The 23,922-nt window shown below is 56.2% G+C and overlaps 1 protein-coding gene across 1 annotated transcript in view; it reads left to right on the top strand.

Annotated features, from left to right (window-relative positions):
* The first annotated feature begins 4,012 nt into the window (after nucleotides 1-4,012).
* The window catches only part of ATP1A3 (ATPase Na+/K+ transporting subunit alpha 3), a 29,268-nt gene continuing 9,358 nt past the window's right edge, over nucleotides 4,013-23,922 (top strand). Inside the window, exons 1-14 of the mRNA XM_010358994.2 lie at nucleotides 4,013-4,214; nucleotides 9,828-9,914; nucleotides 10,013-10,072; nucleotides 10,579-10,782; nucleotides 12,471-12,584; nucleotides 12,702-12,836; nucleotides 13,425-13,542; nucleotides 13,663-13,931; nucleotides 18,818-19,016; nucleotides 19,093-19,202; nucleotides 19,288-19,422; nucleotides 22,121-22,313; nucleotides 22,597-22,772; nucleotides 22,851-22,987. Of these exons, the coding sequence (XP_010357296.1) occupies nucleotides 4,209-4,214; nucleotides 9,828-9,914; nucleotides 10,013-10,072; nucleotides 10,579-10,782; nucleotides 12,471-12,584; nucleotides 12,702-12,836; nucleotides 13,425-13,542; nucleotides 13,663-13,931; nucleotides 18,818-19,016; nucleotides 19,093-19,202; nucleotides 19,288-19,422; nucleotides 22,121-22,313; nucleotides 22,597-22,772; nucleotides 22,851-22,987 (1,943 nt within the window). The 5' untranslated portion in view covers nucleotides 4,013-4,208. The remainder of the gene's footprint in view (nucleotides 4,215-9,827; nucleotides 9,915-10,012; nucleotides 10,073-10,578; nucleotides 10,783-12,470; nucleotides 12,585-12,701; nucleotides 12,837-13,424; nucleotides 13,543-13,662; nucleotides 13,932-18,817; nucleotides 19,017-19,092; nucleotides 19,203-19,287; nucleotides 19,423-22,120; nucleotides 22,314-22,596; nucleotides 22,773-22,850; nucleotides 22,988-23,922) is intronic.

Raw genomic sequence — 23,922 nt, forward strand, 5'->3', positions numbered from 1 at the left:
GATACCGGCTCTCATTTCCTGGGGGTGTGAGGGCATTGGAGGCTTGGGTCCCCGGGGCACCTGCTGAGAACCGGAGTGAGCCTCGATGGTTACTTCCATGCTCTCTCCACCCTCGGCCCTGCCTACAGGCTGCAGGCCAGCCGGGGTTCCAGCACCTGGCCCCTCTCCACTGACCTTCTCTCAGGACAGAGGGAGGCTGCGACAGAGACCCTGAGACAAATGTAGGGATCTGGAGACACGGAGACACCGGAAGCGGTGACACAGAAAGACAGAAAGCAGATGGGGCTGGGGGAGGGGAGGGCCAGTGAGCTGTTGAGTGTGGCCGTGCCTGGGGTGGCGAGTGTGTGCCTGGGCCGGGGTGGTTCAGTGACGTTGTGATCCTGTGTGCACGTATCCACGAGGCCATCTTCAACTGACTGTGACCCCCGTGTTTCTGTTGAAAATGTACCTCCCCAGCCCCCAAGAGAGGAAGTGAGGAATCTCAGTAGACTGGGGGGTGGGCGGGCCGGCAGGGGTGGGAGAGGCTGAAGGGCTGATGGCGCTGGAGAAAGGTGGGTCCGCCTTCTGTCCCCGCCCTCCCTCGCCTCGCCGGAGGTTTCTGTGGAAACTGCAGCTGAGGAAGGACGAGTGAAGGTCACACAGCAAGAGCCAAAACGAGGCCGAGCAGAAAGGGAGAGATGGAGGGATGGCGAGAGACAGAGATGGGGAGAGACAACGAAGGGGGCAGAGTGGGCGGGAGAGGGATGGGGAGAGAGAGAGCTAGGGGACACAGAGCCGGCGAGACAGGGAGAGAGGCTGGGTGAGGTGGAGAAGGAATAAAGGGCTGAGACCAGAGGTGAAGCGGGAGGGTAAGAGACACCCGGAATTGAGGCGAGAGACAGGAAGCCATAAAAAACTAAATGGAGCCTGGAGGGGGCTGGAACGGAGAGGAAAGCCTGACTGGAAGGGTCCCAGAGAGAGCGAGGCTGGGCCCATCCCTGGGCTGCGGCCCGGGGCTTGGGAGCTGTCCGTTCAGCACCCAGTTGGCCAGGCTCAGCCCAGCGCGCCCGACTGTCCTCCAGGGCCCGCCTGCCCTGCGCAGTCCTGGCAGGCCGGCCACACCTCAGGAGACCCCTCCCCGCACACAGCGGCCCCCGTCGCCACCCGTCCCTTTCTGCGTCTCAGACCCTGGTTGGCTGTGTGCCCCTCGGACAGGTGTGGGGGCGGGCAGTAGCCTCTCTTTGTTGTCTCGCATCTCTGTCTCTTACACACTCCAATCAATGTCTCTGCCCTTGGGCTGGACTCTCTGTCGAGGTGACTAGAACATGATTACAGACATTTTTGGTTTCTCCCCCTTCTCTGTCTCAATGCCTCAAGGCCAGTTCCCTCTGGGGTCTCTCCCCCATTTCTGAGTCCCCCATCCCCTACCAGGTTTCTGCTCAGAGTCTCCCCCTGGCCTTTATCTCTGAGTCTCCCTAGTTTACCAAGCCTGTCTCTGCCTGGCTCTCTACCTCCCTCTGTCTCTGTCACCTTCACTGAACTCTTCCGTTGCTCTGTCTCCATGTTCTCATCTCTGCATCTGCCAATCTCTCTTTTTCAATCTGTCTGTATCTGCCTCTCTCTGGTTCTGGGCTGCCTGTCTGTTTCTCCCCCTGTGTCTCTCCTTCAGCCTCTCACATCTATCTCCCCTATCCCCCTTTATCCCTGTGACCTTCCCAGTCTTTCCTCCTCCCCCCCCCCCCCCCCCACCACCACCACCAACTTCTGCAGAGCCTCACCCGGAGCACGATGCACAGTCATCAGTCTCAGGCTTGTGCCTGAGGAGGAAGTGCATGAAGGGGGACGTGAGCTTGTGTCTGAGGTGGGATGGGAAGGACTTGAGGCCTCCCCCGGCCCAGCTGGAGAGCAAGAGTAGAGAGAGCCTAGAATCTCCTGGAATCCAGGCCTCTCCCACCTCCCCAGGCTTCTCCATCTCCCCAATCCCATTCTCGATGGTCCAGGCCCATGCCTCTAGGCCAAGGTGTCAAGAGAAGGAACGGAGTATGTGTTGATAGGCTCCCCCTCCCCCAGGAAGAGGGCAGAGTTGGGGAGGGGGCATCTGGGGGCGAGGCATCTGGGTTAAAAGATGTGGCTCCTCCCCCTTTCCCAGTCTCCATGGCAACAGCCCAGTCTGCAGGCCCAACCTCCTTTGCTGCAGAGGCAGCCTCCCTGTTACCATGGCAACAAAGGACAGCGAGAAAGATGGGGACGGGTCAGAGGACAGGATTGGGATGGGGCTCTGGGCACTGGGGAAAGTCTCCATTCACTCTCTGACCCTGTCTCTGTTCATATGCTGTGGCTCTGAATCTCTGTCTCTGTTTTTGTACCTCTCTCTGGCCTTCAGCCTTTCACACATTTCCTTGCACCAGGTCCTCGACCTTCACCCACCCACCCTCACACACCAAGCTCACTCCCCATCCCTTGCCTGTATCCCCCACATCTCCTCTCCCACAGGTGGAGAGGATACCCACATTCTGAGAAAGCTACAAGGTCAAATGCTCTCTGTCTCTCTCTCTCTTCCCCTTCTACCATCCCCAGGGAGAGTCTGGGGTGTTCCTCCTAGAACAAAGTGGTGTTGGAGTGAGTGGGGAGGCCTCAACTTCTTGGGCTCCAGTGGGGTAACTGATGGGGTGTTGTGTGTCGGCGGCAGGCCTGGGGTGTGGGTGCCGGCTGTGCGTCTGTGTGTGTACATATACTGTGATGAGGGCTGTGTGTCATGTGGGCGAGTGCGTTGGGGTGTGTTTGGAGGTGCAACAAAGATGTCTGCGATAGTGCTGCAATAACGTGATGTATGTGTGGGAGGTGTGTGGGTGTCGCGTGACTTGTGTTTGAATTATTGTGCTGTGTGTAAGTATGTGCACCTTTTTGTCTGTCATTCACAGTTAGCATTGGCAATTTTGCACTGTGGGCCGTTGCTCATGCCCAGACACACTAGGGAGCAGTGTGTGTGAGGATGTGTACGACATTGTGGGATGATGCAACGATGTCCACAAAGACTGATGTAGTGTGTCTGGAGGCAGTGTGAGGCCTGTGCGTGTGTGATGGTGCTGAGTGTTTTGGTTTCTGGGTTGCACGGTGTGGGTCTCTATGTGAAATGGTGGGAGGTCAGGTGTGGTAGAGTGTGTGATGTGTGAGTCTGTGATTTTCGGAGTGTCCGTGTTAGTCTGCACAGCACTTTGTGACTGTGATTGTGATTATCTTGTGGTATGATGGGTGTGTAAGGTGTGTGCCTTGTGTGTTTCACTCCTGTATGTTTGAGACTCTGTGTGTGATGGGGTGGTGTGTGTGTGAGGGCACATGCTGGCATGTGATGGAATGTGAGTGCAACCCTGTGGTGTGTGCATGTCCCTAGCGTCTGGGCTATGAGTGTGATGGTCCTGTGTAACTGTGACACTGGGCATTTTCTGGGTCTCCTGGGGCCGTCCTCCACCGTGTTGTGTCTCCTGTATACCCTGTGTGGTTGTGGCTCATTGGATAGCTCAGGCGGAGTAGGGGGGCACCCACAGTGAAGGAATCTCAGGGCTCCTCCCCCCATCTCCCCTCCTCAATTGCCTTTCTTGGTCTCTTGTGTTCCGCTCCAACTTCACCTCCTGCAGGGCCCTCTCCCTGAACAGCACCACCTCCTACCGTCTCCAGGGGCCCTGGTGCCACACTGCAGTGATTCACCGGGCTTTCCTCCCACCCCGTGTCACCACCCGCCCCCCCACAGCGTACCCTTCTCGGTGGTGGCACACCCCCACAATGAGAGGATTTCCGGGGTTCTCTTTCCCTGAGCGCCCCTCCTTGGAGGCCCTACCCCGTATTGAGGGGGTCTCCAGGTCCTCTATTGCGGGGGTCTCCGGGAATCCCCCCACCCCCGCAGCGATCCTTTTTCGCGGCCGCGCCGCCACTTTGCGGAGCCCAGGAGGAGGACAGCTGCAGTACCGGGGGTGGGGCCGCGGGCCGTCAGTCTGCACGGCGGCGCCCCTGATTGGCCAGCGCCGCCCCCCTCCCGTGGACGCGGGCATATGAGGAGGCGGAGGCGGCGGCCGCCGCAGCCTCTGTGCTGTGGGACCAACGGACGGACTAACGGACGCGCGCACCGACCGAGGCGCGGGCGTTGCAGAGGCCCCCCAGCCCAAGCCTGCGCCTGAGCCCTCCCAGAGGCCCCCGCCCCTCCCGCCCGGCTCTCTCCCAGCGGAGCCGCCAAGATGGGGGTAGGTGCTGGGCCGGCTGGGCGCCGCTTCCGTGTGACATTGTGGGGCTGGTGACATTGGGTGTGCGCGGGGGGCGGGGGCGCCGGAACCCCTGCGCTCTGGGGCCAGGCCTGCAAGACCCGGGAAGCCGGCTGACCCGGCCAATGCATGTGGTCGTGGGGCTGCTGCGAATGTGTGCGCGGGGCCGCAGGGGGCGGCGGGGCGTCTGTGGCGCACGTTGACATGGCTTTGTGTGCGGGGATCCGCGAGGTCGTGGGCCAGCCCTCAGCATCTCCGCCTGACCTTGTGCGATTGCATGTGCACGGCTGCATGTGTGTATGAGAGCTGCTGGCTCGGTCAGGCCCTGGCAGCGAGTGTGTGGGCCCCGTAGTGTCTGAAAGTCTGCGATCGCGTCTGGGTGTGTCTGTGAGAGCTCATGTTAGTGCGTCTGGGGTTATTGAGGCCCTCCTGCTTCCCTGGCAGGGTGCAGATAGGTCCAGGCTTTGGGATGGACACCAGATGACCTCTCTTTTTCCTTCCAGGCCTGGATGGGGGAGCTCCGCAGTGTGTGTGTGTTTGTGTGTGTGTGTGTGTGTGTGTGTGTGTAGGCTCCGCAGTGTCGCAGCGTGGGGCTGCAGTGTGTGTGTGTGTACAGCCCCTCATGTAGAGGAGCAGGCATGGGAGGTTGGGAGGAGGAGAGGAACGGGAGAGCCAAGGTGGGGAGACTGAGTGCACACATGAGGGTGTGCGTGTGCAACTGTGTAGTGGGGAGTGTGCATGCCTGGCTGTGTCCTTGCTTCTGTGTCCGTGTGTCCTTGTCTGTCTGTGAGTCTCTCCAGCAGATGCCGCCTCCCTCCCTGGCTGACCACCTGACCCTTGCTGCAGCCCTGGATTCCTCCCTGTGTGTCTGGGGCGGGACTGAAGGGAGGGAAAATCAGGAGAGGAGTGGGTGGGTGGAGGTAGGTGGGATGAAGAGGGCGGGAGAGGCCAGTGGAGGGAGAATATGAGGACTAGGGAGAAAGATGGCGGATAAAGGCTGATGGGCCCAGGGATGGAGGCGGGGGATGGGGGTGCAGCTCTGTGGGGTGGGGCAGGGTGGGCCAGAGGGGCTGGGAAGGAGGATTGGGTTGGGGCAGGACTAGGGGAGAGAAGGGAGAAAGGGGTATTCAGTGATGGCTGTCAGGTAAGTGGGATGGAGTGAGGGAAGCTATGGATGGATTGGGAGAAGACTGATGCTAAAAGCCCTAGAGAAGGAAGTGGTGGGAGGGTGGTCTTAGGAAAAGGAGTGGGGACGAGAAGAGAAATGAAGGCAGTTTAGACATGGGAAGGAAAGACAGAGACACATGGAAAGACAGAGATGCTCTGAAAGAGACAGAGAAAGAGACATGGACATAGAGAGAAAGAGACAGAGACAAGCAGAGAGACATGTCTGAGACACATGGAGAGACATTGAGAGAGAAAATGAGAAACTGAGGCTCAGAGAAAGAGACACAAGGACAGATATTTCCTATCTAGCGGCAACCACAGTCAGTCTGAGGGAAAGGAAGAAGAGGCAGAGGGCAAAGGGGGAGGTCAAGGGAGAGACAGCCAGAGATGTGGGCCAGGTCCCCTGCGAGGGGGAGGGGAGGCCGGCCCAGGCGCAGAGAGGCTGCGGAAGCTGGCGCCAGATCAGGGAGAGGCGGACAGCATGGAAAATGGCAAGGAGCTGCAGAGGCGGCCACAGCGAGACAGGCATGGCCCCCACACTTGGAGGTGCTCCCGCCCCACAGCGTGCCCATCTGGGCCCCCTGCCTTGACTGGGAAAGCCTCAGCTCTGCACTCCAACAGATGGGAGCCCGCTGGGGTCTGGTCATGGCAAGGGTGAGCAGGAGCCAAGGCCAGGGCCAGGGCCAGGGTGAGCCAGGAGTCTAGGCTCCCGGTCCCTCCTCCCTCAGACCAGGAGTCCAGGCCCCAGCCCCTCTTCCCTCAGACCCAGGAGTCCACGTCCCCAGTCCTTCCTCCCTCAGACTCAGGAGTCCAGGCCCCCAGGCCCTCCTCCCTCAGACCAGGAGTCCAGGCCCCCAGACCCTCCTCCCTCAGACCAGGAGTCCAGGCCCCAGCCCCTCTTCCCCCAGATCCAGGAGTCCAGGTCCCAGCCCCTCCTCCCTCAGACCAGGAGTCCAGGCCCCCAGACCCTCCTCTCTCAGACCCAGAGGTCCAGGCCCAGCCCCTCCTCCCTCAGACCCAGGAGTCCAGGCCCCCGGCCCCTCCTCCCTCAGACCCAGGAGTCCAGGCCCCCAGCCCCTCCTCCCTCAGACCTGGAGTCCAGGCTCCCAGCCGCTCCTCCCTCAGACCAGGAGTCCAGGCCCGCAGACCCCTCCTCCCTCCGACCAGGAGTCCAGGCCCATCCCCTCCTCCCTCAGACCCAGGAGTCCAGGCCCCAGCCCCTCCTCCCTCAGACCCAGGATTCCAGGCCCCCAGCCCTTCCTCCCTCAGACCCAGGAGTCCAGGCCCCCAGACCCTCCTCCCTCAGACCAGAAGTCCAGGCCCCCAGATCCCTCCTCCCTCCGACCAGGAGTCCAGGCCCATCCCCTCCTCCCTCAGACCCTGGAGTCCAGGCCTAGCCCCTCCTCAGACCCAGGAGTCTAGGCCCCAGCCCCTCCTCCCTCAGACCCAGGATTCCAGGCCCCCAGACCTTCCTCCCTCAGACCTAGGATTCCAGGCCCCCAGCCCCTCCTCCCTCAGACCAGGAGTCCAGGCCCCCAGATCCCTCCTCCCTCAGACCAGGAGTCCAGGCCCAGCCACTCCTCCCTCAGACCCAGGAGTCCAGGCCCCAGCCCTTCCTCCCTCAGACCAGCAGTCCAGGCCCCCAGAACCGTCCTCCCTCAGACCAGGAGTCCAGGTCCCTGCCCCTCCTCCCTCAGACCCAGGGGTCCAGGACCCCGCCTCTCTCAGGATCTGAGAGTCCGGCCCTGCCCTTAGCTTTTATGGGGCCCCAAGCATCAGCTCCCAGCCTTCACTAAGGTTTCTGGGTGGGCAGCTGATTTTCTCCCTCTCTCTCTCCTGACTGCCATCTCACCCCTCTCCTGGCCTCCTGCACAGGACTTGACCCCAGGCTTCTGTAGCTCCACAACTCTCCGTCTCTCCATGTCTCTCCATCCCCGGGTCTACCCTGTCAGGGAAAGCTGAGACCACCCCTGGCACTGCAGGGGAGTATGAAAGATGGTCTCCCCGTCTCCCAAGCCTCTGTGCCTCTGCGTCTGAGACGCAGTGCTGCTGCAGGGCTGGCGTAGGGCCAAGCCTCCCTCCCACCCCCTGCACCCCTTCTTGAGGCTCCCAGATCTCCAGCCTGCTGCCCCTCCCTGCACACCCCCACCCTCCAACTCAGCGTCTGGGTCTGGGGGCAGACAGCAGGCAGCTCAGGCCCTCTGCAAGGTCACGAGGAGATTAGTGCTGAGCCGCGCTGAGCCTCGGATCCCAGCTTGGCCCTGGGCCTGCAGGACCTGTCAGCAGCCCTCGCAGCACCCAGCCTCGCCCCACCCCTCCCACCAGCCTCAGACACTGCCCTCCCCATCCGCCCAGGCTCCCAAACTGGAACTTCAGGCACTCACACCATGCGCAGTTCAAGCCAGGACTAAGGCTTCTGCCTCTCGCTCTCCTGCTGTGTCCTCCAGGGACCTGGCCATGCCCAGCCTCTGTTAAGGACGCTCCATGGGCCCCACACATGGAAGATCCCAGAGAGAGACAGAGACAGGGAGACAGAGACAGAGATAGAGGAAGGTCCCAGAGGGAGACAGTCAGAGAGACAGAGACAGAGATACATAGACAGACAGAGATAGAAAGGCAGATCCCAGAGACAGAGAGAGGAGATCTCAGAGAGGCAGAAATAGAGAATAAGATCCCAGAGAGAAAGTGAGAGAAAGAGACAGAAAGAGAGAGGAAGATCCCATATATATATATGATCTCCATATATATATGGGGATCCCCACATATATATATATATGTATATGGAGAGAGAGAGAGAGAGGGGAAGGTCTCAGAGAGAGACATTAAGAGAGAGAGGTATTGAGGAGATCCCAGAGGGAGAGACAGTGGGAGAAAGAGACAGAGATAGAGAGGAAAATTCCAGGATGAGACAGTGAGAGAGAGAAAAAGAATGAGAGATATATGGGGAAGGAGGGGGACAGAAGATTCGAGAGAGACAGAAAGGAAAATTCCAAAGAGAGACAGAGAGAGAGAGAGAGAGAAGAGATCTTAGTGATAGTGAGAGAGGAGAGATTCAGAGATAGAGAGGAGATCCCAGAGAGAGTGGGAGAGAGACAGAGATAGGAAGATCCCAGAGAGAGATATCAGAGAAACAGAGAGGTTGAAACAGGAAAAGAGACAGGTAGGGAGAGATGTGAGCGTCCCAGAGGAGACAGCTTGAGAGATGAAGTAGAGACACAATGACAGAGGGAGACAGACCGAAAGGTGGAAAAAGACAGAAAGTACTGATCCTTGAAACGCCAACTCAGAGGGAAATAAGAACCCAGAGAGAGAGAAACTCAGCCAGACCTGGGGAGAGACAGCCAAGAGATGGAGACAGACATCATGCAAGACATAGAGAAAGAACCAGAGATCAGAGAGAGACAAAATCATAGAAAGACATATGCAGAGAGACCCAGAGACTGCGATCAGGATAGAGAATGACAGAGACAACATAAAGAGATCACAGTGATAGAGAGAGAGAGAGCTATCGAGGGAGAGAAACAGCCTTGCAGAGATAGAGATACAGAGATGGAGAGATAAAGAGATAGGAGACAGAGAGATGATGAAACAAAACAATAAGATCAAGAGCCACAAACAGACCTGGAGAGACACATCAAGGGAGACAGACAGAGGAGAAAGAGATAGAGAGAGATACAGATGGAGACATAGAAAAGACAGATATGTAGGAAGATTGGACAGGGCCAGGGAGAGGGAAGAAGAGACAGAAGCAGTTAAAATGTCACATAGAGGCGGGGCACGGTGGCTCACGCCTGTAATTCCAACACTTTGGGAGGCTAAAGCAGGAGGATCGCTTGAGTCCAGGAGTTAGAGACCCGCCTGGGCAGCATAGTGAGACCCCATCTCTAGAAAAAAATTAAAAATTAGCACACACCTGTAGTCCCAACTGCACAGGAGGCGGAGGTAGGAGGATCACTGAGCCTCAGAAGTCGAGGCTGCAATGAGCTGTGATCGCTGCACTCCAGCCTGGGCATCAGAGTGACACACTGTTTCAAAAAACAAAAACAAAGTCACATAGACACAGAACACAGAAGGGGAGAGACCCGCAAAGATGGGCACGGAAACAGAGAGAGACAGAAACATAGGCAGAAGCCAGACAGGGACCTTTAGGGACAGAGACTCAGAGACACACAGAACCAGAGACAGGGAAGCCGATCGGAGCAGATGAGACTCACCGAGGCCTGAGAGTCACCAGAGGCAGAAAGGAGGTGAAGTCATCCAGAGGTGCCGGGAGACACAGGGAGACTCCGAGAGGCAGAGACCCCCACCCAGAGATGCAGGGGTACCGGCCAGGAGGATAGCCAGGGCACGGAGGGCCGGTGTCCCCCTGGAACCCCTTCTCGCCCGCAGTCTGGTGACTCTGACAGCTATCGTATCGCCACCTCGCAGGACAAGAAAGATGACAAGGACTCGCCCAAGAAGAACAAGGGCAAGGAGCGCCGGGACCTGGATGACCTCAAGAAGGAAGTGGCTATGGTAAGCCTTGCCCTCTGCCCGCACACCCTCCCAGAGAGCCTCACCAGTTCCTGGCTGGCCTAGGCACTCATCGTCTTCCCCAAACTCCTGTTCCTCAGACAGAGCACAAGATGTCAGTGGAAGAGGTCTGCCGGAAATACAACACAGACTGTGTGCAGGTGCGGCCAGGCTGCGGGCTGGGAGCATGGGAACTAGGGAGGAGGAGCTGGGGGCTGGGACTCCTGGGTCTGAAGGAGGTGGGGCTGGAGTCTGCACCACTGGATCTGAGGGAGGAGGGGCTGGGGGCCGGGACCCCTGGGTCTGAGGGAGGAGGGGCTAGGGGCTGGGATCCCTGGATCTGAGGGAGGAGGGGCTGTGGTCTAGATCCCTGGGTCTAAGGGAGGAGGAGCTGGGACCTGGACTCCTGGAACTGAGGGAGGAGGGACTGGGGCCTGGACCCCTGGAACTGAGGGAGGAGGGGCTGGGGACCTGGAGTCCTGGGTCTGAGGGAGGCAGGGTGGGAGTCTGGACTCCTGGGTCTGAGGGAGGAGGGGCTAGGGGCCTGGATTCCTGGGTCTGAGGGAGGAGGGGCTGGGGCTGGTGTCTTAAGTTCTGGGGGTCTGGTGAAGGTCTGGGGTGCCAGGGTTGCCCAGGGAGGGTTCTATGTGAGTCCTCTGTCCCTCAGGGTTTGACCCACAGCAAAGCCCAGGAGATCCTGGCCCGGGACGGGCCGAACGCACTCACGCCACCGCCTACCACCCCAGAGTGGGTCAAGTTTTGCCGGCAGCTCTTCGGGGGCTTCTCCATCCTGCTGTGGATTGGGGCCATCCTCTGCTTCCTGGCCTACGGTATCCAGGCGGGCACCGAGGACGACCCCTCTGGTGACAACGTGAGTGCCTGGACCCTGCCCTACGCAAGGCCCTACACATTTATTTATGGATACCACCCCCCAACTTCTTCCCATCCCTCAGGCTTTTCACAGCCCACTCTCTCCCTTTTTCCCATCTAACTCACAATCACCCAGCAGGAGAACCAGATCAAATACAAGGCAAACTGAGGCTCAGAAAAGCCAGGTAACTTGTCCAAGGCCCCGCAGCAGGACGTGTGACCCAGGGCTATGTCCTAAGGCTGTGTGACCTCAGTGGCCTTGAGAACAGACACCAGCAGGTGGTCATGGCCTGACAGGTACCCAGAGTATCACATAGAGATCCAGGCACACCCTGCTGCTGATACATCAGGGCCCATCCCCATAACACAAGGACACATTCGAGATGCAGCCTCAGATCCCATGCACGTAACACAGACCCACACACCAGCCACACAGAGATGCTCACCTGCTTAGGTGCACACACATGCATGCCTGTGGAGGGTCAACACAGACACCACACCAGGATATGGATTCAAACATGGCCACCTAATTCAGAAACACAGACACAGACTCAGACATACATTGACAGAGAAACTCAAACACACACACACAGCAATGCAGGCATAACCTGGTGACTGAGAGATGTGAGAGTCAGGCACAGACAGTGTCCTTAGATATTCAAATCTAAACAATCTCAGACATAAGCTCTCACAGAGAGGCAAAGCTGGAGACACAGAGACAGAGACCCACACACAGAGAACCAAAGAAGCTGCCTTATAGAATGTAAAGTCAGGCATGCAGCCAGTCATACAGACACACGGACAGACAGCCGTATCCTAGACTCTTTAACATGTGCAGGAGGACAGACACACACACAAAATAGATGGACAAGTCGGGCGTGGTGGCTCACGCCTGTCACCCCAGCTCCTTGGGAGGCCGAGGCAGGAGGCTTACTTGAGGCCAGGAGTTCCAGAAACCTGAGTTTCCCAGACAGACCCAATCTCTAAAAAAATACAAAAAAATACAAAAAAACAGGCCTGGTGGTGCACACCTGTAGTGCTAGCTATTCTGGAGGCTGAGGTGGGAGGATTGCTTGAATCTGGGGAGGTTGAGCCTACAGTGAGCTGAGATTGAGCCACTGTACTCTAGGCTAGGTAGCAGAGCGAGACCTGTCTCAAAAAAAAAAAAAAAAAAAGGCCAGGAACGGTGGCTCATGCCTGTAATCCCAGCACTTTTGGAGGCCAAGGCGGTGGATCCCAAGGTCAGGAGATCAAGACTATCCTAGCCAATGTGGTGAAACCCCATCTCTACTAAAAATACAAAAAATTAGTCGGGTGTGTTGGTATACGCCTGTAGTCCCAGCTACTCAGGGGGTTGAGGCAGGAGGATCGCTTGAACTAGGAAGAGGAGCTTGTAGTGAGCCGAGATCATGCCACTGCACTCCAGCCTGGGTGACAGAGCGAGACTCTGTCTCAAAAAAAAAAAAAAAAAAAAATCGACAGACCCTTAGATTCAGACACAACCATTACAGAAAGAGGGACTCAAGCACAGACAGGGGAGACTCAGACACACCAACCCTCATAACCAATCTGGGGTCAGACACACAAATACAGACCCCCATTGACACAAAGCTCCCTTCCCAGGCGTGCAGGGACTGGTGGGGAGCGGCTTGGGCGGCCCCTGATCAACATCCCCACATCTCCCCACAGCTGTACCTGGGCATCGTGCTGGCGGCCGTGGTGATCATCACTGGCTGCTTCTCATACTACCAGGAGGCCAAGAGCTCCAAGATCATGGAGTCCTTCAAGAACATGGTGCCACAGGTGAAGGGTGCCCGGCAAGGGGTCAGACAGGGGTGTTAGTGTATGGGCTGGGGGCTGGGCCCAATGACCCCCAGGCAGAGGGAATCTTGGAGGTCACATTACTCCATCCCACCCCAGCAAGCCCTGGTGATCCGGGAAGGTGAGAAGATGCAGGTGAACGCTGAGGAGGTGGTGGTCGGGGACCTGGTGGAGATCAAGGGCGGAGACCGAGTGCCAGCTGACCTGCGGATCATCTCAGCCCACGGCTGCAAGGTGGGCCTGGGCCTGGGCCTGGGACCGGGCTTTACCCTCCCTCAGGCTGCCCCGGAGTCCATGCCCAGCCCCTCCTCCCTCAGACCCAGGTGCCCAGGCCCCAACCCCTCCTCCCTCAGACCCAGGGGTCCAGACCTAGCCCCTTCTCCCTCAGACTCAGAAGTCCATGCCCAGCCCCTCCTCCCTCAGACCCAGGAGCCCAGGCCCCAACCCCTCCTCCCTCAGACCCAAGAGTCCAGGCCCCAACCCCTCCTCCCTCAGACCCAGGGGTCCGGGCCCCCAGGCCCTCCTCCTTCAGACCTAGGAGTTTAGACCCTGGGACCCCTCCTTACCCAAGAGTCAGGAGTCCAGGCCTAGCCCTCACCCTTTGGAGATCCTTAGGGACCCCAGACCTTGGCCAGCAGCCCTGTGTCCTCCCCACCTTCAAGATTCCAGCCTCTGGCCTCCCACACACCACTTGCCCACTGGGCACCCAGGCTTCTAGCTTTGATCTCCAGGCACACAGCCTTCAGCCCCAAGCCCTCTGCACAAACACCCTCCTGTCCCAGGCCCTGGACTGAACCCCGTCTCTGTTGCACCTACCCCTAGGTGGACAACTCCTCCCTGACTGGCGAATCCGAGCCCCAGACTCGCTCTCCCGACTGCACACACGACAATCCCTTGGAGACTCGGAACATCACCTTCTTCTCCACCAACTGTGTGGAAGGTGAGGCTGGTGCAGAGAAGACACACAGCTGGGGCAGACACAGGGACGTGTCCCAAGGGGTCAGGGCCTCTGGAACCTCCCTGAGCCACCCCACCTCAGCCTAACCCCTCTGGCCTGCAGGCACGGCTCGGGGCGTGGTGGTGGCCACTGGCGACCGTACTGTCATGGGCCGCATTGCCACCCTGGCCTCAGGGCTGGAGGTGGGCAAGACGCCCATCGCCATCGAGATTGAGCACTTCATCCAGCTCATCACTGGTGTGGCTGTCTTCCTGGGCGTTTCCTTCTTCATCCTCTCCCTCATTCTCGGATACACCTGGCTCGAGGCTGTGATCTTCCTCATCGGCATCATCGTGGCCAATGTCCCAGAGGGTCTGCTGGCCACTGTCACTGTAAGGCCGGGCTCCTGCGTCTGGGCGGGGAGGGCCTGGGGGCCTGGGCCCCTGAGTCTGAGGGAGGAGGGGCTGGAGGCCTGGACCCCTGTGTCTAGGGGAGGTGAGGCTGGGAAAGAAGGGGCTGGGGGCCTGGGCCCCTGAGTCTGAGGGAGGAGGGGCTGGAGGCCTGGACCCATGTGTCTAGGAGAGGTGAGGCTGGGAAAGAAGGGGCTGGGGGCCTGGATCACAGTGTTCTTGTGAAAGACAACCTGGGCCTGACTCAGAGGGCCTCATTAACAAAGCAAATAAAGAAACAAACAAAAATCTGGAGAAACACTGGCAAGCCATAAAGAGCCAACAATCCTATCGCTTGTTAAGTTTACTTACAAAATGGGCCGGGCGCGGTGGCTCAAGCCTGTAATCCCAGCACTTTGGGAGGCCGAGACGGGCGGATCACGAGGTCAGGAGATCGAGACCATCCTGGCTAACACGGCGAAACCCCGTCTCTACTAAAAATACAAAAACTAGCCGGGCGAGGTGGCGGGCGCCTGTAGTCCCAGCTACTCGGGAGGCTGAGGCAGGAGAATGGCGTCAACCCGGGAGGTGGAGCTTGCAGTGAGCTGAGATCCGGCCACTGCACTCCAGTCCGGGCGACAGAGCGAGACTCTGCCTCAAAAAAAAAAAAAAAGAAAAAGAAAAAATTAGCTGGGCGTGGTGGCGGGCGCCTGTAGTTCCAGCTCTCGGGAGGCTTGAGGCAGGAGAATGGTGTGAACCCGGGAGGCGGAGCTCGCAGTGAGCCGAGATCATACCACTGCACTCCAGCCTGGGCCACAGAGCGAGACTCCATCTCAAAAAATAAATAAATAAATAAATAAAAATGAATAAATAAATAAATAAAATAAAATAATGAGGCTGGGCACAGTGGCTCACGCTGTAATCCCAGCACTTTGGGAGGCCGAGGCAGGCAGATCACCTAAGGTCAGGAGTTCAAGACCAGCCTGGCCAACATGGTGAAACCCTGTCTCTACTGAAAATACAAAATTAGCTGGGCGTGGTGGTGCATGCCTGTAATCCCAGCTACTCGGGAGGCTGAGGCAGGAGAATCATTTGATCCCAGGAGGCGGAGGTTGCAGTCAACCGAGATCGTGCCATTGCACTCCAGCCTATGCAACAAGAGTGAAACTCCATCTCAAAAATAAATAAATAAATATAAAATACATAAAATAGGCCGGGCACAGTGGCTCACGCCTGTAATCCCAGCACTTTGGGAGGCCGAGGCGGGAAGATCACAAGGTCAAGAGATCAAGACCATCCTGGCCAACATGGTGAAACCCTGTGTCTATTAAAAATATAAAAATTAGCTGGGCATGGTGGTTGGCACCTGTAGTCTCAGCTACTTGGGAGGCTGAGGCAGGAGAATCACTTGAACCCGGGAGGCGGAGGTTGCAGTGAGCCGAGATCATGCCATTGCACTCCAGCCTGGGTGACAAAGTGAGATGCCATCTTAAAAAATAAATAAATAAATAAATAAATAAATAAATAAATAAATAAAATAATAAGCCTGGTGCAGTGGCTCATGCCTGTAATCCCAACAGTTTGAGAGGCCCAGGCAAGGCAGGAGGACTGCTTGAGGTCAGGAGTTTGAGACCAGCCGGGACAACAGAGTGAGACCCCATCTCTACAAAAAAATGTAAAGGCTGGTGCGGTGGCTCACGCCTGTAGTCCCAGCACTTTGGGAGGCTGAGGCGGGCGGATCACCTGAGGTCGGGAGTTCGAGACCAGCCTGGCCAACATGGCAAAACCCCATCTTTACTAAAAATACAAAAATTAGCTGGGCCTAGCCAACCCTGGTGGCTCACACTTGTAATCCCAGCACTTTCGGAGGCTGAGGCGGGCAGATCACAAGGTCAGGAGATCGAGACCATCCTGGCTAACACAGTGAAACTCCATCTCTACTAAAAATACAAAAAAATTAGCCGGGCGTGGTGGCGGGCACCTGTAGTCCCAGCTACTTGGGAGGCTGAGTCAGGAGAATGGCATGAATCCAGGAGGTGGAGCTTGCAGTGGGCCGAGATCGTGCCACTGCACTCCAGCCTGGGTGACAGAGCAAGGCTCCGTCTCAAAAAAAGAAAAAAAAGAAAAAAAAATTAGCCGGGCTTGGTGGCAGGTGCCTGTAATCCCAGCTACTCAGGAGACTAAGGCAGGAGAATAGCTTGAATCCAGGAGGCAGAGGTTGCAGTGAGCCAAGATCATGCCACTGTACTCCAGCCTGGATGACAAGAGCCAGATTGTCTCAAAAAAAATAAAATAAAATAAAATAAAATTTAAAAATTAGCCAGGCGTGTTGGTACATGCCTGTAGTCCCAGCTACTCGGGAGGCTGACCCAGGAGGTTGAGGCTGTAGTGAGCCATGATTGCACTACTGCGCTCCAGCTTGTTTGTCATACTAATACTAATACTAATAATTTAAAAGTTTTCCTCTGGGCCGGGCGCGGTGGCTCAAGCCTGTAATCCCAGCACTTTGGGAGGCCGAGACGGGCGGATCACGAGGTCAGGAGATCGAGACCATCCTGGCGAACACGGTGAAACCCCGTCTCTACTAAAAATACAAAAAAAAAAAAAAAAAAAAAAAAAAAAAAAAAAACTAGCCGGGCGAGGTGGCGGGCGCCTGTAGTCCCAGCTACTCGGGAGGCTGAGGCAGGAGAATGGCTTAAACCCGGGAGGCGGAGCTTGCAGTGAGCCGAGATCCGGCCACTGCACTCCAGCCTGGGTGGCAGAGCGAGACTCCGTCTCAAAAAAAAAAAAAAAAGTTTTCCTCTGGCTGCTTTGCTGCCTGCTTCACCCCAGAAGTCCATTCTCTGTGAGGTCCTCCTGACAGCTGTGAGCATATTGACTAAATGCTGTCTTCAAGGTGCATGCCAGGGACTATCCTGAAAGTATCATTTTCCTCTTTCATTCTTTGACTTAATGTTTTATGCAAAGTTTTACATATCAGGGCCAGGCAGAGTGGCTCACGCCTGTAATCCCGGCACTTTGGGAATCCGAGGTGGGTGGATCACTTGAGATGAGGAGTTCAAGACCAGCCTGGCCAACATGACAAAACCCCATCTCTACTAAAAATACAAAAATTAGCCAGGCGTGGTGGTGGATGCCTGTGATCCCAGCTACTGAGGAGGCTGAGGCACGAGAATCGTTTGAACCTGGGAGGCGGAGTTCGCAGTGAACTGAGACTGAGCCACTGCACTCCAGCCCGGCCGACAGAGCGAGACTGTGTCTTTAAAAAAGCAAAAACAAAAACAAAACAAAACAACAAAAAAAACAAGTTTACCGTTTTCTGTATTAGCTATGTTGAATGCTACCTTATGTCAAAGGGACTTTTATACGCAACGGATTAAGCATATTGTGAACATATAGTCTGATGATTTGGGGCAAACTGAACACAATCACGTCAGCTGCATCGAGATTGCATCTCCCTGAAGCCCTCTCAAGACCTTATTTAGCCACTGCCCCCGCAGCCAAGGGTAACCCCTAATCTGGCTGCTAACAGCATAGATTAACTTTGCCTCTGTTGAAACTTCGTATTAACGGAATAATTCAGTATGAACTCATTTCTGGCCCTTTTTGGCTGAACATGTTTTTGACCTTCACCCATGCGGGTGCAGGCAGCAGTAATGTATTTGTTTTTATCAATGTATAGCATTCCATTGTCCACAATTTATCTTTTCTGCTGTTAGTGGACATCTGAGTTGTTTGCAGTTTTGGACAATTTTTTTTTTTTTTTTTTTTTTTTTGAGACGGAGTCTCGCTCTGTCACCCAGGGTGGAGTGCAGTGGCCGGATCTCAGCTCACTGCAAGCTCCACCTCCCGGGTTTATGCCATTCTCCTGCCTCAGCCTCCCGAGTAGCTGGGACTACAGGCGCCCGCCACCTCGCCTGGCTATTTTTTTGTATTTTTAGTAGAGACGGGGTTTTACCGTGTTAGCCAGGATGGTCTCGATCTCCTGACCTCATGATCCGCCCGTCTCGGCCTCCCAAAGTGCTGGGATTACAGGCTTGAGACACCGCGCCCGGCCTTTTTTTTTTTTTTTTTTGAGTCAGAGTCTCACTCTATTGCCCAGGCTGGTGTGTAGTGTCACGATCTCGGATCACTGCAACCTCTGCCTCCTGGATTCAAGGGATTCTCGTGCCTCAGCTTCCAAAGTAGCTGGGATTACAGGTGTTCACCACCATGCCCGGCTAACTTTTGTATTTTTAGTAGGGACGGGGTTTCACCATGTTAGCCAGGCTGGTCTCAAACTCCTGATCTAAAGTGATGTGCCTACCTTGGTCTCCCAAAGTGCTGGGATTACAGGCGTGAGCCACCGTGTCTGGACTGGACAATATTTTAAGACAGAGTCTCACTCTGTTGCCCAGGCTGGAGTGTAGTGGTGCCATCGTAGCTTACTGCAGCCTTGAACTCCTGGGCTCAAACGATCCTCCTGCCTCAGCTTCCCAAGTAGCTAAGACTACTGGTGCGTGCCGCCATGCCTGGCTAATTGAAAAAACAAAAAATCTCTAGAGTTGAGGTCTCACTGTGTTGCCCAGGCTAGTCTTAAACTCCTGGGCTCACACAATCCTTGCGCCTCGGCCTCCCAAAGTGCTGGGATTACAGGCGTGAGTCACTGCACCTGGCCATTTTGCACTATTATGCATGTGGCTGCTATGAGCATTCTAGTCCCTGTCTTTGGATATCTCTGCCCTGTTTCTGTTGGTCTGAACTTGAGGGTGGCGTTGCTGCCTTGTTCTTTTCCAGGCCTTCAAGATTCTCCAGGGGCCGGGCAGCTGGGCTATGGCCCTTGTGTCATTCATCCAACCCTGCCCGCCGGGCTTGTCCCTGTAACTTGCCTGCCCTTGCTCGTCCTCCAGGTGTGTCTGACGCTGACTGCCAAGCGCATGGCCCGGAAGAACTGCCTGGTGAAGAACCTGGAGGCTGTAGAAACCCTGGGCTCCACGTCCACCATCTGCTCGGACAAGACAGGGACCCTCACTCAGAACCGCATGACAGTCGCCCACATGTGGTTTGACAACCAGATCCATGAGGCTGACACCACTGAGGACCAGTCAGGTGAGCGCAGGCCCCAGGTGAGGACCATGGGCGCCTGGCTCCAGGAGCCCATGGCCCTCACATGTGCCTCCCCCAGGGACCTCATTTGACAAGAGCTCACACACCTGGGTGGCCCTGTCCCACATCGCCGGGCTCTGCAATCGCGCCGTCTTCAAGGGTGGTCAGGACAACATTCCTGTGCTCAAGGTGGGTTCAGCTGCTGGCCTCACCTGGGCCCCGCCTGTGTCCTCCCCTCCACTGCCCCTGCTCTGACAACTCTCTCTCCCTGCAGAGGGATGTGGCCGGGGATGCCTCTGAATCTGCCCTGCTCAAGTGCATCGAGCTGTCCTCTGGCTCCGTGAAGCTGATGCGTGAACGCAACAAGAAAGTGGCTGAGATTCCCTTCAATTCCACCAACAAATACCAGGTACTCTGGGCTTTCCGGGAGAGCCAACCTGGACCTCAGGCTCCCTATGATGCCTGTAAAGAGGTGTCATAGAGCCTTGATTTTCCCATCTGTAAAATGGTAATGATAATACCTACCTGGTGGGGAGAGGAACAGGGAGAACCTGAGAGTAGGAGCCAGATCTCTGTTGGAGTGAGACGCTGAGGAATCAAGATCTTCCTGCAGGCCGAGCGTGGTGGCTTACATCTCTAACACCAGCACTTTAGGAGGCTGAGGCAGGAGGATCACTTGAGGCCAGGAGTTTGAGACCAGCCTGGGCAAGATGGCAAAACCCCATCTGTATGAATTTTTTTTTTTTTTTAATTAGCCAGGTGTGGTGGTATGTGCCCGTGAGCTCAGCGATTTGGGAGTCTGAGGCAGGAGGATTGCCTGAGCCGGGGAGGTTGGGGCTGCAGAGAGCCTACATCATGCACTGCGCTCCAGCCTGGGTGACAGAGCAAGACCCTGACTCAAAAAAGAAAAAAAGTTTTCCTACAGCAGAGAGTGGGAACAAGCGGGAGACCTCTTGGGGCAGAGCAGCAACTTTCAATTATTCAACAAACTTTTTTTTTTTTGGAGACAGAGTCTCACTCTGTTGCCCAGGCTGCAGTGCAGTGGTGCGATCTTGGCTTACTGCAAGCTCCACCCCCCAGGTTCACACCATTCTCCTGCCTCAGCCTCCCAAGTAGCTGGGACTACAGGCGCCCGCCACCATGCCCGGCTAATTTTTTGTATTTTTAGTAGAGATGGGGTTTCACTGTGTTAGCCAGGATGGTCTCAATCTCCTGACCTCGTGATCTGCCCGCCTCAGCCTCCCAAAGTGCTGGGATTACAGGCGTGAGCCACCGCGCCCGGCCTCAGCAAACTTTTTTTTGAGACGGAGTCTCGGTCTGTCGCCCAGGCTGGAATGCAGTGGTGTGATCTCAGCTCACTGCAACCTCTGCCTCTGGGTTCAAGTGATTCTTGTATCTCAGCCTCCCAAGTAGCTGGAATTAGAGGCGTGCACCACCACGCCCAGCTAATTTTTGTATTTTTAGTATTGATGGGGTTTCACCATGTTGGCCAGGCTGGTCTTGAACCCCTGACCTCAAGTGATCCACCCACCTCGGCCTCCCAAAGTCCTGGGATTACAGGCATAAGCCACCATGCCTGGCCCATTCAGTATACATTTTTTGAGCAGCCACCACATGTTAGGCGCTGTTTTGGGTGCTGGGTGTATACACAGTAGTGAGTGAAATGGTGAAGTCCCCCACTCTCTGGGACTTACGCTCTGGCTCCAGAAGACAGGCAATAACAAAGGCATGAGGAGGTAATCATAGTGGTTGTGGTGCTGAGGGAGGGAGCCCTTCAGGTGTCTGGGGGAAGAGCACTTGGGTAGCAGGCACAGCCTGTGCAAAGGCACAGAGGCGGGAGTGTGCTGGCACATCTGAACGCCAGCCAGCCAGCCAGCCAGTGCAGAGGGGCTGGGAGCCAGGGAGCGTGGTGGGAGTGGTGGGTGATGGCTAGATCCTGTCAGACCTCACGGGCATGGAGAGGACTTGGCTGTGACTCTGAGGAGCACACAAGCCTCCAGGGGCTTCTGAGCCAAAGAGACACAGGAGTTGACTCAGAGCTTTTAGAATAACTTTATTAAGATATAATTAACATACCGTAGCTCGTCCCTCTAAGTGTATAATAGTTTTAGTATATTTGCAGATATAGGCAGTCATCCACATAGTCAATTTTAGAGCATTTTCATCACCTCCAAAAAGAAACCCCACATCGCTCAGCTGTCACCCGCCCCCTCCTCCCCCACACTCCCAGCCCTAAGCAACCACTAACCTACTTTCTGTCTGTATGGATTTGCCTATTCTGGACATTTCATAAAAATGGAAGCATATGGCCGGGCGTGGTGGCTCACGCCTGTAATCCCAGCACTTTGGGAGACCGAGGCAGGAGGATCGCTTGAACTCAGGAAATTGAGACCAGCGTGGGCAACATAGGGAGAGCACATCTCTACAAAAAATTGGCCAGGCATGGTGGTGCGGACCTGTGGTCCCAGCTACGTGGTAGACTGAGGTGGGAGGATCGCATGAACCTGGGAAGTCAAGGCTGCAGTGAGCTGTGATCTCGCCACTGTTCTCCAGCCTGGGTGACAGAATAAGACCCTGTCTTTAAAAAAAAAACAAAAACAAAAAATGGTGGGGGGAGGGGAGCATGGGCGTGGTGGATCACGCCTGTTGTCCCACCACTTTGAGGGGCTGAGGAGGGCAGATCACTTGAGGCCAGGAGTTCAAGACCAGTCTGGCCAACATGGCAAAATCCCGTCTGTACTAAAAATGCAAAAGTTAGCTGGGTGTGGTGGTGGTGCCTGTAATCCCAGCTACTCGGGAGGCTGAGGCAGGAGAATCGCTTGAACCCAGGAGGCGGAGGTTGCAGTGAGCTGAGGTCGCACCACTGCACTCCAACCTGGGCAACAGAGTGAGACTCCATCTCCAAAAAAAAGAGAGAAAGAAATATCCATGAGATAGACAGAAGCGGACAGGAATGAGCAGAGGTCTCTTGAGAGAGTGTCCCCTCTGGGGGAGCCCTGGTGTGGGTCTGACCTGGCGCCTTTGGCTCTGGACCAGGGACAGGATGGGGCAGGGAGCTTCCTGGTGTCTGCGTGGCTCAGGCACGCCACCCTCTGCTCCGTCCCCAGCTCTCCATCCATGAGACTGAGGACCCCAACGACAACCGATACCTCCTGGTGATGAAGGGTGCCCCCGAGCGCATCCTGGACCGCTGCTCCACCATCCTGCTGCAGGGCAAGGAGCAGCCTCTGGATGAGGAGATGAAGGAGGCCTTCCAGAACGCCTACCTCGAGCTCGGCGGCCTGGGCGAGCGCGTGCTTGGTGCGAGGCTGCCGGGCGGGCTCTGGGGTCCCTAGAGGGCAAGGAGGGTTGTGATGCTGCCCAAAGCCTGGCTCAGTCCAGGGCCTCCCAGAATGTAGTGTGAATGAATGAATGAATGAATGAATGAATGAATGAATGAGAGAGGAAGGCATCCTAGGAAATGAATGCTGACCAGCCGTCTTGCCAATGGGGAGATGGAATGTGGGCAATGCAGACATCTAGGGGCATGGGGCAGAGGTTCCGAGGCTGGAACCCTTACACCCCAACCCTTCCCTGCCGCCAGGTTTCTGCCATTATTACCTGCCCGAGGAGCAGTTCCCCAAGGGCTTTGCCTTTGATTGTGATGATGTGAACTTCACCACAGACAACCTCTGCTTCGTGGGCCTCATGTCCATGATCGACCCACCCCGGGCAGCCGTCCCTGACGCGGTGGGCAAGTGTCGCAGTGCAGGCATCAAGGTGTGGCTTGGGGTGGCTGGGGAAGGTGAGGCCAGGCATGGGGCGGGGGAGGCCATCCCTAAAAATCAATGCCTGCAGGTCATCATGGTCACCGGCGATCACCCCATTACGGCCAAGGCCATTGCCAAGGGCGTGGGCATCATCTCTGAGGGCAATGAGACTGTGGAAGACATCGCCGCCCGTCTCAACATTCCCGTCAGCCAGGTTAACCCCCGGTGAGCCACCCATCCCAACCAGGACTCTGGACATCCCTCTAGGGTGTTGACACAGGGGGACTGCCTCCCCGCAACCTCCCTCTGCATTGCCCGTCCCGTTCTTTCTGGGACTTCTCCATGGACCAGGCCCTGGGTCCGGCCCTCCGTCCAGTGTGGGGACATTGCAGCCACAGAGGTAGCCAGGCATAGGTTTGCATCCCAGTGTTTTTTTTGTTTTGAGACAGAGTCTCGCTGTCATCCAGGCTAGAGTGCAGTAGCGCAATCGTGTCTCACTGCAACCTCTGCCTCCCAGTTTCAAGCAGTTCTGTGCCTCAGCCTCAGCCTCCTGAGTAACTGGGATTACAGGGGCCCTCCACTACACCCAGCTAATTTTTTTTGTACTTTTAGTAGAGATGGGGTTTCACTATGTTGGCCAGGCTGATCTCGAACTCCTGACCTCAGGTGATCCACCTGCCTCGGCCTCCCAAAGTGCTGGGATTACAGGCGTGAGCCACCGTGCCCTGCCTGCATCCCAGCTTTTACTGCTCACAAACTGTGTGACATTGGGCAAGTCCTTTAGCATCCATGAACTTCAGTTGGCCCATCTCTAAAATGGGCTACTAATAATTCCTATCTCAGAGGATTCAGTAGAATCCAGTACTTCTGTGTCTGTCTCTCTTTTTTCCTGTCTCTCTTTGTCTCTCTCTTTTCTGTTCTGTTTTTCCGACTTCTTCAATTTTTCCATCCTCATGCCTATCTCCGACTCTGCCTCCCCTCCATTTGTCCATATATCTCCGTTCCTCTGATCCACTGCCCCTTGTCTGGGCGCAGTGGCTCATGCCTGTAATCCCAGCACTTTGGGAGGCCGAGTCAGGTGGATCACTTGAGGTCAGGAGTTCGAGAGCAGCCTGGCCAACATGGCAAAACCCCAACTCCACTAAAAAATAAAAAAAATT

Source organism: Rhinopithecus roxellana, chromosome 12 (genome assembly GCF_007565055.1).
Source record: "Rhinopithecus roxellana isolate Shanxi Qingling chromosome 12, ASM756505v1, whole genome shotgun sequence".
Taxonomy (NCBI): Eukaryota; Metazoa; Chordata; class Mammalia; order Primates; family Cercopithecidae; genus Rhinopithecus; species Rhinopithecus roxellana.